Source organism: Suncus etruscus, chromosome X (assembly GCF_024139225.1).
Source record: "Suncus etruscus isolate mSunEtr1 chromosome X, mSunEtr1.pri.cur, whole genome shotgun sequence".
NCBI lineage: Eukaryota > Metazoa > Chordata > Mammalia > Eulipotyphla > Soricidae > Suncus > Suncus etruscus.
The window spans coordinates 35567772-35583802 of record NC_064868.1 but is presented as its reverse complement, the minus strand read 5'-3'; the positions used below and the strand labels follow the sequence as shown (position 1 = coordinate 35583802).

At 35.8% G+C, this 16031-nt stretch overlaps 1 protein-coding gene across 1 annotated transcript; it reads right to left on the bottom strand.

Annotated features, from left to right (window-relative positions):
- Window positions 1-2956: 2956 nt before the first annotated feature.
- LOC125998820 (F-box/WD repeat-containing protein 7-like) lies at window positions 2957-5080 on the bottom strand. Its single transcript, XM_049766881.1, is given in 1 exon segment — window positions 2957-5080. A coding segment is annotated over 1 exon segment (2109 nt). The 5' UTR covers window positions 5066-5080.
- Window positions 5081-16031: the final 10951 nt, after the last annotated feature.

Below are 16031 nucleotides of genomic sequence, written 5' to 3'. Positions count from 1 at the left end.
AACAATTTCAGAGCACATATCCAGTAGTAACCCCTGAGCGCTACTGGGTGTGACCCAAAAAACAAAAGAAAATAATATGCTTTTATTTATAACTTCTGAGTTATTTTTAATTATGAATGAATTCTAAATGTTATCAGACATGCCTTTTTATTCATTTGAACAAATCATATAATATATTTTTAATTTAACTGATTACTAAATTTAGGATTAAAATTCAAAGAACCAAAATCACTTAGAAAAATTAGGATCCAAGTTTAAGATCAAAATTACTTTATTTGTAAAGTTTAATTTTGTTTTCTTTAATTTATTTGTTTTGAGTAATATGTACTACACATGAATAAAATTGCATAATTCCTTTATTTTATTTATAACACATAGGTCTAACCCATATTGTTGAAAATTATACTATTTAATCACTAACTAGAATATTTTTCGACCCACAACATGAAGGTGTTTACACCTGGCATTATGCTAAGTGATCACTCCTAGCAGTATTTGGAAGACCATATGCAGTGCAAGAGACTGAATTAGGATTAGTCACATGCAAGGAAAACAACATATCCCTTGGTATTTCCTCTCTATCTCCTGGAATCGTCATCTTTATCAATCATGTACCTTAGAAATAATCTTTATCAGTCACCTCTTGATGGGCCCTTAGGCAGTTTCTTATTTTTGAATAAAAACAAAGATCATGAGAAACCTTGTACACTTTTTGGGAATTATTGTTGGAGACAGTATCCTGTCAGAGGATCAATTTTTCTGTCTTCTGTCTTTTATGCAGCCTTTACCTAAGGCTGCCCATCTGCTGATTTTGCTGTAAGCTGTTGGACTAACAGGAAAGTTATTTCACAGCTGAAGGAGATTTTTTCTTTGAAGCCAAAGGAAAAGTGAACACCCCCAATGCTAAATCCAGATCTAGACCACTCCCTTTAGCTTCTTTCCGGAGTTAATAGCTACCTTCAAAAACCTGCCCCCTTCACAAACTGATGTTAGCCCAGATAAGCGGCTGCAGATCCCACTTTGGAGACATAAGGTCTCCATCCCTTCTGAATATTTTACTGCCCTTTGTTCTAAAAACCTTCCCGCCAAAAAGTATGATTGACATGTTCTTTTTCCTGCCCATTTCTCCTCCTCTATATAAGAGTTGCTGAACCCAATAAATTTTGCCTCTGACCGGAACTTCGCCTGGGGTCTTCTTTACTAACCTCTCTCAGATTTTTTACAGGTGTGGTTGTTCTTTTAACTCAGCAAAATAAAGGTGCGGACGTCAGAGAGCTTCCCCAGCCTCTTCCCGCTGGCCGGGGCCCCTTTGGGGGGCTCTAGGACCCCGCAAATTATATTGCTGAATTATTTTTTAGTTCAATCTTTCCTTAATTGTTTTTAAAACACTTTTGATAGTTAGCTTGATCTAATTTAATTTTTGTAGTACCCTTAAGGTTGTTCTGGGTTTGACCACATTATACAATTGGGGCAACAGGTTTTCAATGATTATGGAATTTATTCAGGTCACATAGCTGGTAAATGATAGAACTACCATTATTTTCAGCTGTTAAGATTCCAGAGGTTCACTTGGAAAGTAGAAAAATGTTAATGGAAGTATAAAGAGAATTGTAGAGCTTGAGTTTGCTAATTTTTTCCTTATTGAAAATATTGCCGACTTTATGGCCAATGAATAATAACATAACAGTGACATGTAAACAAAGTATTTTAAATTACTTGGCATTTAGATATTATAGATTGTATTCATAGGTACTCATAATTTATACATCTATATTTAATTTCCTTTTGTTTCCTATGGGCAGTTACTAAAAATATATGGTAAAAGTATATTTTCTTTATTTTAAGTTTAGTCCAATGTTAATCTAAATGTGAGATAAAAAAACCTCTACAATCCAAGAACTTGTTGTAAAAAAGGAAGGTTATTTTGAGAAGTGGGGGGTGAAAATAGGAAAAAGAAAGGGAAAGAAACAAATTAGTAAATAAATGTCATAAGTAACAGTTACTATTTGTTCTCTTTATCTTGTTTTCTTTACCTTATCTATTTATCTTATTTTCTTTATCCAGAAACATAATATTCTCCTAAAAAAAATAGATCGGAAAACTCATAGAAGTTTAAAACTAGAAATGGGAAGGAATCCATGAGCATACTTATCTGTAGCTCACTGAATTATCAAACACTGAAACCAGCTAAAACCTACTAACTAATAAATAAGCAAAGCAATTCTGAAAAATATAACATTATTTTGCCTTTCCAAAGCTAACAGTAGGTATGCATTTTCAGAACTCTCTCCTAAGCAATTTTCCAGCACAGTAAAATCTTGATATAAAGCACTTTATTAAATTATAGATTTACTTATTCAGAGAATTGAAGCTCTGCCCCACATTCTTAGCAATACATAGGGAATTCTCACTATAGAAGACAGCCCAGAAGTAGAAATATTTATCCTTATTTTCCAATATCTGAATTAGGTCAGAGTTTTATTGAACTAAACTTGTGTCGTAAGTGCTATTATCTCTTACTAGGTCATTTAACCCTGCTCCTTTCAAGGCTAGAAAAAAAGTTAACGTGAAAAATCAAATGTTATTGCACTTAAGTTGTAAGAACATAAAATTTCTAAGTGAATTGAACCATAGACACAATCCCTTTAAAGGTTGTTTCCCTCCAACATGTCAGGTTGTTACATAATTAAAATTAACCAACTTGTTACATAACTAAAGTTAACCAACAAAAAAAATGGGTCTCTGTGGGGGAGAACCGTGAGCAGACCTTGACATTTCTCCACGACCACTGGAGAAGAAAAGAAAAGAATCGCACCTGGTTGGATTTCAGAGTCTGCTTTTTGAGCTGCCCTGGGCCAAAGTGCGTTGCATCTCTGCTAAGTGTGTGTGTGGGGGGGGGGGGGGGGAGTAGGGAGTAAATCACTTACAAAAGTGGACTAATTTCTCTTGGCGCTCTTCACATCATGTCCACATCAAAGTCCAACATCAGCAACTTGGATTCCACAGTGCCATTCTGACTTCCAACAGCACACACAAGCTTCGTATTGGAGGCTCGAATCAGCCACACCATGCCACCTATTTCTCTGTTCGGCAAGGTGACGAGATTCCGGATAAATTCACCCGTTTTCAAGTCCCAGAGTTTTACGGTTCCATCAGCTGAGCTGGTAATAACAAAGTTCTTGATGAGCTGTAAACAGGTCACAACATTCTCATGCTTGTTGGGACCTTTTAAGGTTTCTAAACACTGTCCTGTCTTGATATCCCAGATTTTAACTGTGGTGTCAGCATTCCAAGAGAAGAGAATATTGTCCTTGAGCTCCATCCCACCAGTCAATGATTGGTGGCCTCTCATCGTGTGAATGCAGTTCCCAGTCTCCACATCCCAAACTCGAATTGATGTATCAAAAGAGGCACTCACCACATGGATGCCGTCAAACTGTACTGCATAGACTCTATTAGTATGTCCTTGCAGTGTGTGTAGACAAGTCTCGGTTTCTGGATCCCACACCTTCACCGTGCAGTCATATGATCCACTAACAACCCTCCTGCCATCATACTGAACACAATGGACGGCAGCTATGTGACCTATCAAAATACGTAAAGACAGGCCTGTCTCAATGTCCCAGACCCGAATAGTGGTGTCTCGAGAGCCACTCACAAGTCTTTTCTCATGGAGGTGCATGCAGCGCACAGTGGACATGTGCCCATAGAGGGTGTGTATACATTCTCCTGTCTCCACATTCCACACTTTGATCGTCCGGTCTGTAGAGCCACTAATGATGACATTGCCTCTCATCTGTGATGACCAAATGCCTCCTTCATGCCCCACCAATGTCCTCAAATATGTGCCTGTGACTGCTGACCAGACTTTTAAAGTGCCATCATCAGAACCACTAACTATCCAGTTACCACAGTACTGCAAGCATGGGATGACGTGATAATCATGTCCTTTCATCTCCTTGGGTGATTTGAGCTCTCCTCGCCTCCAGTTAGTATCAATTATGAGCTCTCTGATGTATGCATTTTTCCATGGACTGTGAATGAAGCCTGGTTGTCTTCTCTTGACATCCAGTGGCTCGTCAATACCCTCCTCTTTGCATTTCTCTCTCCAGAGAAGGTTGTCTTCAGCCAAAATTCTCCAGCAGCGGCAGACCTGAGCCGTCTGTAGCAGATCTCTGGGTTCCAAGAATGAAAGTACATAAAGTGCCAACTCTGTAGGTAGCAAGGAAATAAAGTCCTTTTGAAACTGGGGTCCTATCACTTCCATCACATGATTTACTTGGGTTGGTTCACAACTATAAATTAACTTATCTAAAGCCAGCAATTTTTCTGGTCCACTCCAGCTCTGAAACATTATCAGCCATTCCTGCAGGCCTGTTGGTGGTTGTACAGATGTAATCCAGCATCGCTTCTGCCCTTGGCCATTGGCTGCTCTCAGGTCTCTGAAAGTTGTTGGTGTTGCTGAAAATGGTAAAATTCCAGAGGTACTTGTATATTCTGACTCTTTGCACAATTTCTTTCCCAAAGGAAAATAGCAGACCTCAGACTCATGGTCCAACTGTCTTTTCATTTTTGTTGTCTTTGTATAGAATGGAGGAGAGTGTTGAATAGTCAGGTCCACAATATTACTGGAGTATGTGACACTGTTACTGTGTGTGCATTCATCATCCCCACTACTGTCATCAGACTGATCAAAATCCTCACTCTCTTGGCCCATTTCTTCCTCTTCTTCATCCTCCTCATCTTGTTCACTAGCATGTTCTTCATCTTCCTCTTTCTCTTCCTGGTTTGCTGAGGAGTCCTCATCTACCGAAATAAATAGATTGTTGATTTCTTTCTGCTGAACTTGCTGGGAACTATTCTGCTCCCCAGCTCGATGTTCTTCTCCGACAAATTCGCTGTTCCGTGCAGTGTGTTCCTCCTCTTGTCTAGGCTGCTGCTGCTGTTCCTCTTCGACCACACGATTCATCTGCTCCATATTGGCCTGGCTTGAGGAAGGGTTACCTCGCACAGAGACACCAGTTTGCCATCTTTTGCTGCCTACAGAGAGCAGTTCCTAATTCATTTCCAAAGGACAGCTTGCTACTTCTTGGGCCTTGGCGAGGCTATCAAAAGATACAAAGGTTTTAACATTAATTTTTTTGTCCTTCAAAATTCCCACCAACATAGAGGCTACAATATGAGCTGGAACAACAGACACATAGTTCTCTTTCTAACTAGAAATCAAAGTGTAATACCTTCTTGTTCACTTTTTGGACAAGTGGCTTTATAAGTTCATACTAAAGAATTCTTCACAGTCTGGCCATTGGCGACTGGGGTGTGCAGTGATGATGTATCAAGAGACGCTGAAGTCAGGGAGTAGCAAGAGGGCGGGTGTGCCTGGGGCCTACGGGCTCGCTAACGCAGACGCCACACTCACACAGTTCTCTTCCTAACTAGAAATCAAAGTGTTTACATTGTAATACCTTCTTGTTCACCTTTTGGACAAGTGACTTTATAAGTTCAGTACTGAAGATTTCTTCACAACCATCTGGCCGTTGGCGACTCAGCGTGCAGTGATGAAGTATCAAGAGAACCGGAAGTGGGGAGCATTCAGCTGGCTAACATCTATGCCAAAGGTTCCAGTCGGTGCAAACACCTATGCTGCTGAAGCCCACGTTGCCATGCCCACACTGCCTATGGCTCTACAATGGTGTCAGAACTTTAAAAATGGAATTTTGAGGGTTGGAGAGATAGTACAAAGGCATTGCATTTGCCTTGCATGCAGAAGGACAGACGGTGTTTCGAATCCTGGCATCCCAAATGGTCCCCCGAGCCTGCCAGGAGCGATTTCCAAGCTTAGAGCACTGCCTGGTGTGATACAAAAACCAAAAAAAAAAAGGAATTTTGAAGGGAATATTATTATATATTTTTACTAATCGAGTATAACCAATTATCAGAAATAACCCAGTATAAAATAATGGGAACAATAGCAGTATTATTAGTTGGTTCCTGTTTACATATTGCTTCCACTGAGTATGGACTAAGAAGAATAAATTCTAAGAAGCTATCAGGCTGCAATGGTGGAGCAATGGTAGGGTATTTGCCTTGCACACAGCTGACCCAGGACAGACCGTGGTTTGATCCCTCAGCATCCCATTTGGTCCCCCAAGCCAGGAGCTATTTCTGAGTGCATAGCCAGGAGTAACGCCTGAGCATCACCAGGTGTGGCTCCAAAACAAACAAAAAATTACAACACCACTCCCAAAAATAAACCCCCACCTTAGGTGTAAATACCTTTGACATACTCTCTTTCATATCTTCAGCCACAGCTGCTCTTATAGAAGTACACTTTTTTGTTTGTTTTTGTTTTTGTTTTTTTTGTTTATTTGGGGATTTTTTTGTGATGCTCAGGGATTACTCCTGGCTATGCACTCTGAAATCGATCCTGATGGGGGGAACATATGGAACGCCAGCGATCAAACCAAGGTCCGTCCTGGGTCTGCAGCTTGCAAGGCAAATGCCCTACCACTGTGCTATCGCTCTGGTCCCATGTAGTACATTCTTTTTGTTTGTTTTTATAATTTCTATTGAGACCAATGTGAATTACAAGTCTTTCACAGTTGTATTTAAGATACATAGTGACAGGGAATTAGAGTAATTCCTACCACCAGTGTTGACTTCTTTTCTCCTTTGTTCCCAGCATGCATCCCATACTTCCCCGCCTTTGGCCCCTGAACTGGTCCCCTTTGTATATCATTTGTTGTAGATCTTGATTATGTTGTCCTTGACTTTGGATTGGGTATTTGGGCCTGATAATTGTTTATTTGTAATCAATGTTCATGTGACTGTTTGTTCCTAGTACCATTCACTTTTTTTCCCCTCTAAATTTATGGGGCAGAACAAGATGATTTAAGTTCTTCTTGCTGACATGTTTCATGGTTTTGATCCTGGGTAGTTAATGGTATTTACAAATAGAAAATTTATGAAGTCATGGCTCATATACATGCTGAGACAGACTTCCAGTTGCTGGAAATAATCAAGGATGAAATAAATAATGAAGTAAGGTGTGTAGAGGGTAGTTAGTCCATTCTATGTGTGTTTCAGGAACAGATTATGCTACCACTTTCAAGACTGAATTAAAAATACCAACTGAATAAATCTAATTACAAATGAAATTATTTTCACCTTGGGGAAGGCCAAAAATTTTAATAAATTAACATTTCAATATAAATGTGTAACATTGAATTAAAACAATACCTAAGAAGGATCAAGGAATTGTGACATTAATGTCAGTGAGCCATATATTTCATCATTTTATGCTACTTAGTTGCCATACCACTTCCAGCCTTACAGTGCACAATATGAACTCACCAATCCACATGACTGGAAACCTCTTTTTTGCTACTCTCTTTTAAAGATGTATAGATAAATTCTCACAAACCAAGAATTTGGAATATACAATTTGGTAAATATATTTAGGACTATCCTGCTAAACCATAAGTTTGAAAGGAAAAATATAATTAAAATAAGATTGTAAAACTGTCAAATTAAAAGAAAAATACAAATGAAGTCAACCTAGGCCTAACTCATTAACAACATTAATGTAATTATTAGAATTGTTGCCATAGATTTATAAAAAATATTTTATCCTAAATGACTAAATTTAACTTTTAGAGGTTCTATATGGATGTTAATCATTATTAATTGAATCCACATTAGAGTAATATTGTATATATATGCATATAATAATTTCTAAAGAAATATCTATGGATCCTTAGCATGAGAAAAAGTCCAGAGTAAATTATATGGTTATGTATTGAATACTTTCTTTGGGGTGATAATAGGGCAAAAACTTTAGACCATTATTTTCAATACAAAAACAAGCTGTACCTGAAAACAATAGTTTCTCAAAACAAATAAAGTTATTATTATTTTTGAAAGGGCTTAGAGACTATAACTGGTCATACTCCTGGTTCTGCATACAGGAATTACTTATGCTTGTGCTTGGAGGACCATAGGGGTTCACTGGATGAAATCTGGGTCTGCCAAGTTCAAGGAAATCACCCTACTTGCTGTACTATTGCACCAGACCCTAAAACTATTACTTTAATAAAATAGTAGTAATAATATTAATGTTAATACCATTACTTTATTATTCTCACCACTCAAATTGTACTATCCTGATTTATTTTCATTTCAGCTTTCTGTTATTTTCATTTATTTCATATTTCACCTTCACTTTAATGGTTATCACTTTTAAAATGTCATTAGGAAAGAAGCTCTCAAATAATAATAAAGTACATTGATATATTCTCAAAAGATAACTTTGAAATGATTCTTCATAAGTTTATATAGTTTTTATATTTAGTTTATATATATTTTATATATTATATATGTTTTATTTATTTATATATAGTTTATATATTTAGTTTATATATATTTATATATATTTAGTTTATATCTATTTTATATTTGATAAAGGTAACAGTGTAAGCTATAATAGCTTTCTTTTGCTCATAATATTCAGAGTTTCATGATGCTATGACCTGACAAATAATTTCTTCAACTTTACATTGCTTCTAAAATAGTCTGTCTGTAAATAAATTTTTATAATAAGAGCTAATACATTTATTTAAATCATCACAGAATATATAGATAAATATTTTACCAATTTATATTTACTATTTTAAATGTATATTTTAAAATACATGCAAAAATCTTGAGTTAGATATTGATATTTAAGATATTAATATATAAATATATAATTATATCATAATCATTAACATTTATAGTATATATATCATATACTCATAATTTATATTATATATTAATCTATTATATAGTGATATATTATTATATATTAATATATAATCAATATACACTATGGATCACAATTTAGGACTGATATGGCATATATAACTATAAATATTAATGATTATGATATAATATTATAAGGAATTATTGTATTGCATTTTTGTGTTCCTAGGATATATCCCTAGGGGTGGTTTAGCTGGAACATATTGAGCTCAATTTCTAGTTTTTTGAGGAATTTTCATATTGTTTCCCATTAGAGCTGGACTAGATGGCAATCCCACCAGCAGTGAATGAGAATTCCTTTCTCTCCACATCCCCACAAGCACTTATTATTCTTTTTCATTGTGATGTATGCCAGTCTCTGTGGTGTGAGATGGTACCTCATCGTTGTTTTGATTTACATCTCCCTGATAATTAGAGATGTCGAACATTTTTTCATGAGCCTTTTGGCCATTTGTATTTATTCTTTGAGAAATTGTCTGTTCATTACTTATCCCCACTTTTGATGGGATTGAATGTTTTTTCTTGTTAAATTCTGTCAATAACTTGTATATCTTAGAGACTACCCCTTGTCTGATGAGTATTGGGTGAACAGTTTATTCCATTCTGTGGGTGGCTTTTGTATCCTAGGGACTGTTTCCTTTGAGGTGCAGAAGCTTCTCAGCTTGATATTGTCCCATCTGTTTATCTCTGTTTCTACTTGTATGAATAGTGCTGTTTATGCCTTGAAGATGCCTTTAGTCTTGATGTCGTGGAGTTCAATATACCTTATAGTTTCTGATCTGATATCCAGGTCATTAATCCATATGGATTTGACCTTTGTTCATGGTGTTAGATAGAAGTCTGAGTTCGCTTTTTTGCAAGTGGCTGAAGACTTGCTCCAACGCCACTTTTTGAAGAGGTTTTTCTTGATTCATTTTGCATTTCTTGACCCTTTATCAAAGATTAATTGATTGTCTAATGAACATTTTCTGAATACTCAAGTCTGATATGAAGATCTTTCATTATTCAAATACAATACTGTTATAATGACTATATCATTTAATACAATTTAAAGTGGGGACAATTATGCCTGCCATACTCCTTTTCTTAAGAGTTTCTCCAGCTATTCATCAGTAGTTATTGTTCCAAATGAATTTTAGGAGTGTTTGATCCACTTCTTTGAAGAATGTCATGACTATCTTTAGAGGAATTACATTAAATCTGTACAATGCTTTGAGGAGTATTGCCATTTTAATTATTTTAATCCTGCCAATCCATGAATAGCGTATGTCTCCATTTCCTTGTGATCTCTTTTATTTCTTGAAGCAGGGATTTGTAATTTTCTTTGTATATGTCCTTCATTTTTTAATTAAGTTGAATCCAAATATTTGAATTTGTGTGACACTGTTGTGAATGGGGTTGTTTTTAATGTCCATTTATTCTTTATCATTATTGGTGTATAAGAAGGCTATTGATTTTTGTACCTTAATTTTGTAGCCTGCCATTTTGCTATATGAATCTATTTTTTTCTAGAAGCTTTTTAGTAGAGTCTTTAGAGTATTCTAAATATGTTATTATTATCCCAATATGCAAACAGTGAGAACTTGACTTTTTCCTTTCCTATCTGTATCCCCTCGATACAAAGCTGAATTCATTCTAGGAATGCAAAGATGGTTTAACATATGTAAATTAATCAATACAATACAACATATAAACAAAAAGAAAAATAAAAAAAACATATGACCATATCAGCAGATGCATAGAGAGCATTAGATATGGTCCAACATCCATTCTTGATTAAAAAATTTCTCATCAAGATGGGAAAGGAAGGAACTTTTCTAAATATAGTCAAAGCCATTTACCACAAGCCAATGGTAAATATTATTCTTAATGGTGATAAACTAAAAGCCTTTCCTCTAAAATCTGGTACAAGACAAATATTTGAATTTGTGTGACACTGTTGTGAATGGGGTTGTTTTAAATGTCCATTTATTCTTTATCATTATTGGTGTATAAGAAGGCTATTGATTTTTGTACCTTAATTTTGTAGCCTGCCATTTTGCTATATGAATCTATTTTTTTCTAGAAGCTTTTTAGTAGAGTCTTTAGAGTATTCTAAATATGTTATTATTATCCCAATATGCAAACAGTGAGAACTTGACTTTTTCCTTTCCTATCTGTATCCCCTCGATACAAAGCTGAATTCATTCCAGGAATGCAAAGATGGTTTAACATATGTAAATTAATCAATACAATACAACATATCAACAAAAAGAAAAATAAAAAAAACATATGACCATATCAGCAGATGCATAGAAAGCATTAGATATGGTCCAACATCCATTCTTGATTAAAAAATTTCTCATCAAGATGGGAAAGGAAGGAACTTTTCTAAATATAGTCAAAGCCATCTACCACAAGCCAATGGTAAATATTATTCTTAATGGTGTTAAACTAAAAGCCTTTCCTCTAAAATCTGGTACAAGACACTCTCTCACAACTCCTATTCAACAAAGCGCTGGAAGTTCTTGGCATAGCGATTGAGTAAGCATACATATTTTTAAAGTAATGTGCCTGTGTTTTGGTGATGAATCTTGGCTATTCTTAAAATGCCATACAAATGAGAAAAAGCGAGACCAGAACGTAAGGGGGAATTAAGGTAGAATTTGACCTAAAATATAAGCAGCTATGGCTGTTCACTACTTTGCACTCCTTAGAAATAATTATTCAATAGAAAATAAATTTTACTCCATGTCACATTGATTGATATTTTCTTCATTGACTTTGGAGCAAGTGGGTCTGGAGCATTTATTTAACCTTATTTGGGTGGGGATACTTCTATGCACACAGGGAAAGAGGTCAATTAGATTATGTGACTTATTAATAATATAGCCTAAAGACTACTGCTGACCACTAACACTATTTTTATTCTAGTGTTCACAAACCATGAGTCTGATAATTAATTATGGAGATAAACTGAACATAAAAATCAATAATTCATCTTTATAGATTAAATTTTACCTTTTTATTATGTAACTATATTTTGATTGCTCTAGCATTTGTCTTACATATGACAACATTTGTACTGCTGCAAGAGTATCCTGGAGTGAAAACTAGACTAGAGGTGTAAAAACTCATTTTAAGATATGAATTTGGTGCATTTTATAGTTAAGTGTATAGTGATCACTTGGTATCTTACTCACATGCATATTTTGATTCATTGGGTATAGAATGGAGTTTGGAATTTTTTACATACTAACAGGTGATGTTCTATAATCAGGGGTCTCAAACTCAATTTACCTGGGGGCCGTAGGAGGCAAAGTCGGGGTGATCCTTGAGTGCAAAGTCAGTAGTAAGCCTTGAACATTGGGGGTGTGTGACCCAAATAACTAAAACAAAACAAAACAAAAAATATTCCTCTAGGGCAGAGCCACAAAATGTAAGGAGGGTCGCAAATGGCCCGCGAGCCGTGAGTTTGAGACCCCTGACCATAGAGTTGAACAGTGATTCTTAAAATTAAACATCTTTAGAATTATCTCTAGAGCTTTAGACATGATTTCTGGGTCTCATCTCCTGAATTTCCAATTTAGTTAGGAAGTGGTCTAGACACTGGGGAGATTAAGAAAGATTCAAATGATTCTAATAAGCTGCTAATGGTGAGAATTACTGTCCACTTAGCATCCTCTGTACCAGTAAATTTTCTATAATAGTTATATCAGAAACAAGTTACAAATTTCTCTTTTAAATGTAACTGCGAAAATTTCTTTCATGGGGGGATACTGATGGCTATAATGGGGTAGAAGCAATCACTGATTATATGCATGGTCAGAATTACTTCTGAAAATTTAGTACTCTGCAACTGACAGTAGGATCCAGGAAGCATCACTTGTAAGAAGTTAGAAATGACAGCTTAAGCAATAGATAGTACAAGTGATAAGAAGTTTCAGTTAGAGATATAATTACAGTAACAACTATTATGACAGTGATAGTAAGAGAAATATAATGCCTGTCTCAAATACAAGTAGGGGAGGAGGGAGATGGGGACATTTGTGGTGTGAAGGTTGCAATGGTAAAGGGGGGTGCTCACTCTTTATTATAACTTAAACCCAACTACAAACATGTTTGTAATCATGGTGCTTAAATAAAGATATTATTTTTAAAGGAGTTTTTTTCATAAGACTGACCCTAGTTTGATCCCTAGCACTGCATAGGACACTCAGAGCACTGCTAAAAGTCCTTTAGCACAGAGAAAAAAGTAAGCCCTGAGCATCATAGGGTGTAATCCCCCAAATAATGAAAGAGCTGTTATAAATACTAAAATCTTGCCCAAAACACTGAGACTCATACCTAATAGTTTTTTCAATTGTTACTATTGTGGTTATTATTGTGCTAAGGTTTACATAAGAGCTACAGCCAGCCAGTCGTAGTTGGGGTGTCAAACAGTGCCAGAGATCATATGCAAAGTCTCATACATGAAAACATGTGAATTTCTTCATGTGCCACATCTCAATGATCAGAATCTTCTTAGCAATAAGATTCTCTAGGGGACATTTGTGTATATCACAATTTGAGTCTCATTACTTCTAGGAGATTATGGTCCCTTGGCAATTTCTCTGTGCCAAATAAATGGTATAACCTATCAGCCCCATTATAAAGTCATTAGATTTTAAGTGGGGAGAGAAAGTAGATAGAAAGTTCATGATTTCAAAAACATACCCACAACAGGTTAAATTTTAATTTGTCACTTCTATGGTCAACATATATAATAATTTCTTTTTATAATGTATGCAGTATTCATTTTGTTTATCTGCATGATGAATTATATAAATGTGCAGTTCTTTAGAAGTGGTTCCTGAGCTCCCTAAAACTTTCTTTAGCTATTCGAACAGGGGAAATGTCATCTCTAGCAGTGTTTCTCAACTGGGGGCCAGATAGTCCCTTCTGGTCCCCCAGGATATTGCAATTAAGAAACAGAATAAAATTATATAAATGAAAAAAATTATATAAATGGAGGTGATTGTCATGAGACTATGGGGGTAATATGTTAGGACAGAAGGCCACAAGAAAAAAACATGGTCAAAAGGGTTTTTTATCAGAAAATATTTGAGAAAATTGATCTAGAGGGTAAAGGTCAGGAAATGTACAAACAGGTATTTCACAATGCACAGGACAACCCTCACAATAAAGTATTGTCTGAAAAAAGGGAGCAAAGTGGTGGCTCAGCAGCTGACCTAGGACAGACTCGGTTTGATCCCCCAGCATCCTATATGGTCTGCCAAGCCAGGAGTGATTTCTGAGAACATAGTCATGAGTAACCCCTGAGCATCACCGGTTATGACCCAAAAACAAAAATGAATTTTCTGATGTCTAAAGTAACACTAAATATGTATGGGGCCATATAGAATTTACAATTATTCTATTTTGTGTTTTAGTGAGCTAATAATCATAGTTTATGACATTTTTCATTAGGGGTCCACACATAGCAGTGAACATTATAGCATAAAGCAGGAATGGGATTGCTCCTGATTATGAGTCCAGTAATCACTCTTGAGAGACTCAAGGGACAATACAGGATCCTAAGAATTGAATCCAGGTCAGCTGAGGGCCAGGAATGTGCCTTTCTTCCTGTACTATAGTTCCTATCCAATTTTTGAAAAATTTTACAGATGGTTCTTGAAGAGGAAAAATAATTCAATTGTGAAAGTAGAGTAAAAAATTTCCTCTGGAATATCATTACATTCTGAAAAGTGAAATGATCAGAGTAATGGAGTTGTAGTGTAATTCAAAGATGTAAGTTAGTATGTATGCAACCTGCCAGTGCAAAATTCAATTTTCCAGTGCAAGCACTAAACATTTCTGACTGGCATTGTGAAAGTAGTCCCATAACAGCTCATTGTCTATACCTATAGGTTCTCATTAGTGTCAAAATCTAGTAAATCTAGTAACCCTTTAATGTTATAAGCATTCTAGTGCTAATGGAATTAAATTGATCCACATCCAAATTCGGTTTGAAGCACTTGCAGGGTTAATTCACAATTTATCAGAAGCACAATTGTGAAACATTCAGAAAAGTTATCTTAGTGTTATTTTGTCCTCTGATGATATGAAGTGTAATCTATTAATAGTTTAATTAGAGATATAGTACAACTGCTTGAGCACTTGCCTTGCTCCCTGCTGATCCTGGCACCTGCTATGGTTCATCCAAACACAGGAGTACTGATCCCTAGTGGAGAGTCAGAAGACAGGCTGAAATCCACAAGATATAGATCCCAAACTAACCAAACAAAGAGGATTGTAGTTCTGCGGAAGACACTCCATTTCAGTGTAAACACATCAATACATCAAGCAACTCCTATCCTAATAGGAGTTCTTGTATAGAAAAGGATGTGGTAAAACTCTCAGTGTCAGGACTCTATTGTAGGATAATCAGTATACCAAAATAGATTTAGTTCTTGGGAAAGTGGATGCTGTGGATAGGTACAGGTTTGTTGTCAGGGATATAGTAGAATGATGATAGCACCCTCCTTACTGTCTTCACCTTCTACCCAGAGTTGCTCTGTGTACGTAGTCGATGTTAAGATAAAAGAAAGTGTAGACTTTCTAGAAATAATGTTATTTCTTAAAATGGAAAGTAATGAGGTTTTCTATGATTGATATATGATTTTCACCCTGCCAGACTGGGGTTTCACTGGTTGCTGTATTTTCAACATATTGCAATATTGTGTATTTTACAGATAGGTACGAAGGTACATAATTTTATCATCCAAGTAATAGAATGGTCTCATTAATTATTGGAATAGAGTATGACTGCGGTATATTTAATTTATTGATAATGAACAGTGTGTTTATTCCTGACAGCACACAAATAGTGTTTGAAAAAGTTGATGCCAACTTCTTTCACAAAATAATGAGCTAATTTTCTGGCCTTTTTAAGGATGACTGCTGACTGCAGTAGCTAGTTCATAGGCATTTAAAAACATATACACATTCATATGTAATACATGTCACCTTAATATTAAGTATATTTCTTTGGTGTTTGGTTCATACCTGGTAGTGCTCAAGGGTTACTTCTGGCATTGCATTCAGGAATTATTCCTTCTGGTTCTCTGGGGAATATATATAATGCTGGGAATTGAACTTATGTTGGCTACATGCAAGGCAGGCACCCTACTCATTGTACTATATCCCCTGCCTTTAAGTGGATTTTTATATATTCCAAGACCAAAGTTATATTGTAAATATCTCATGTCATG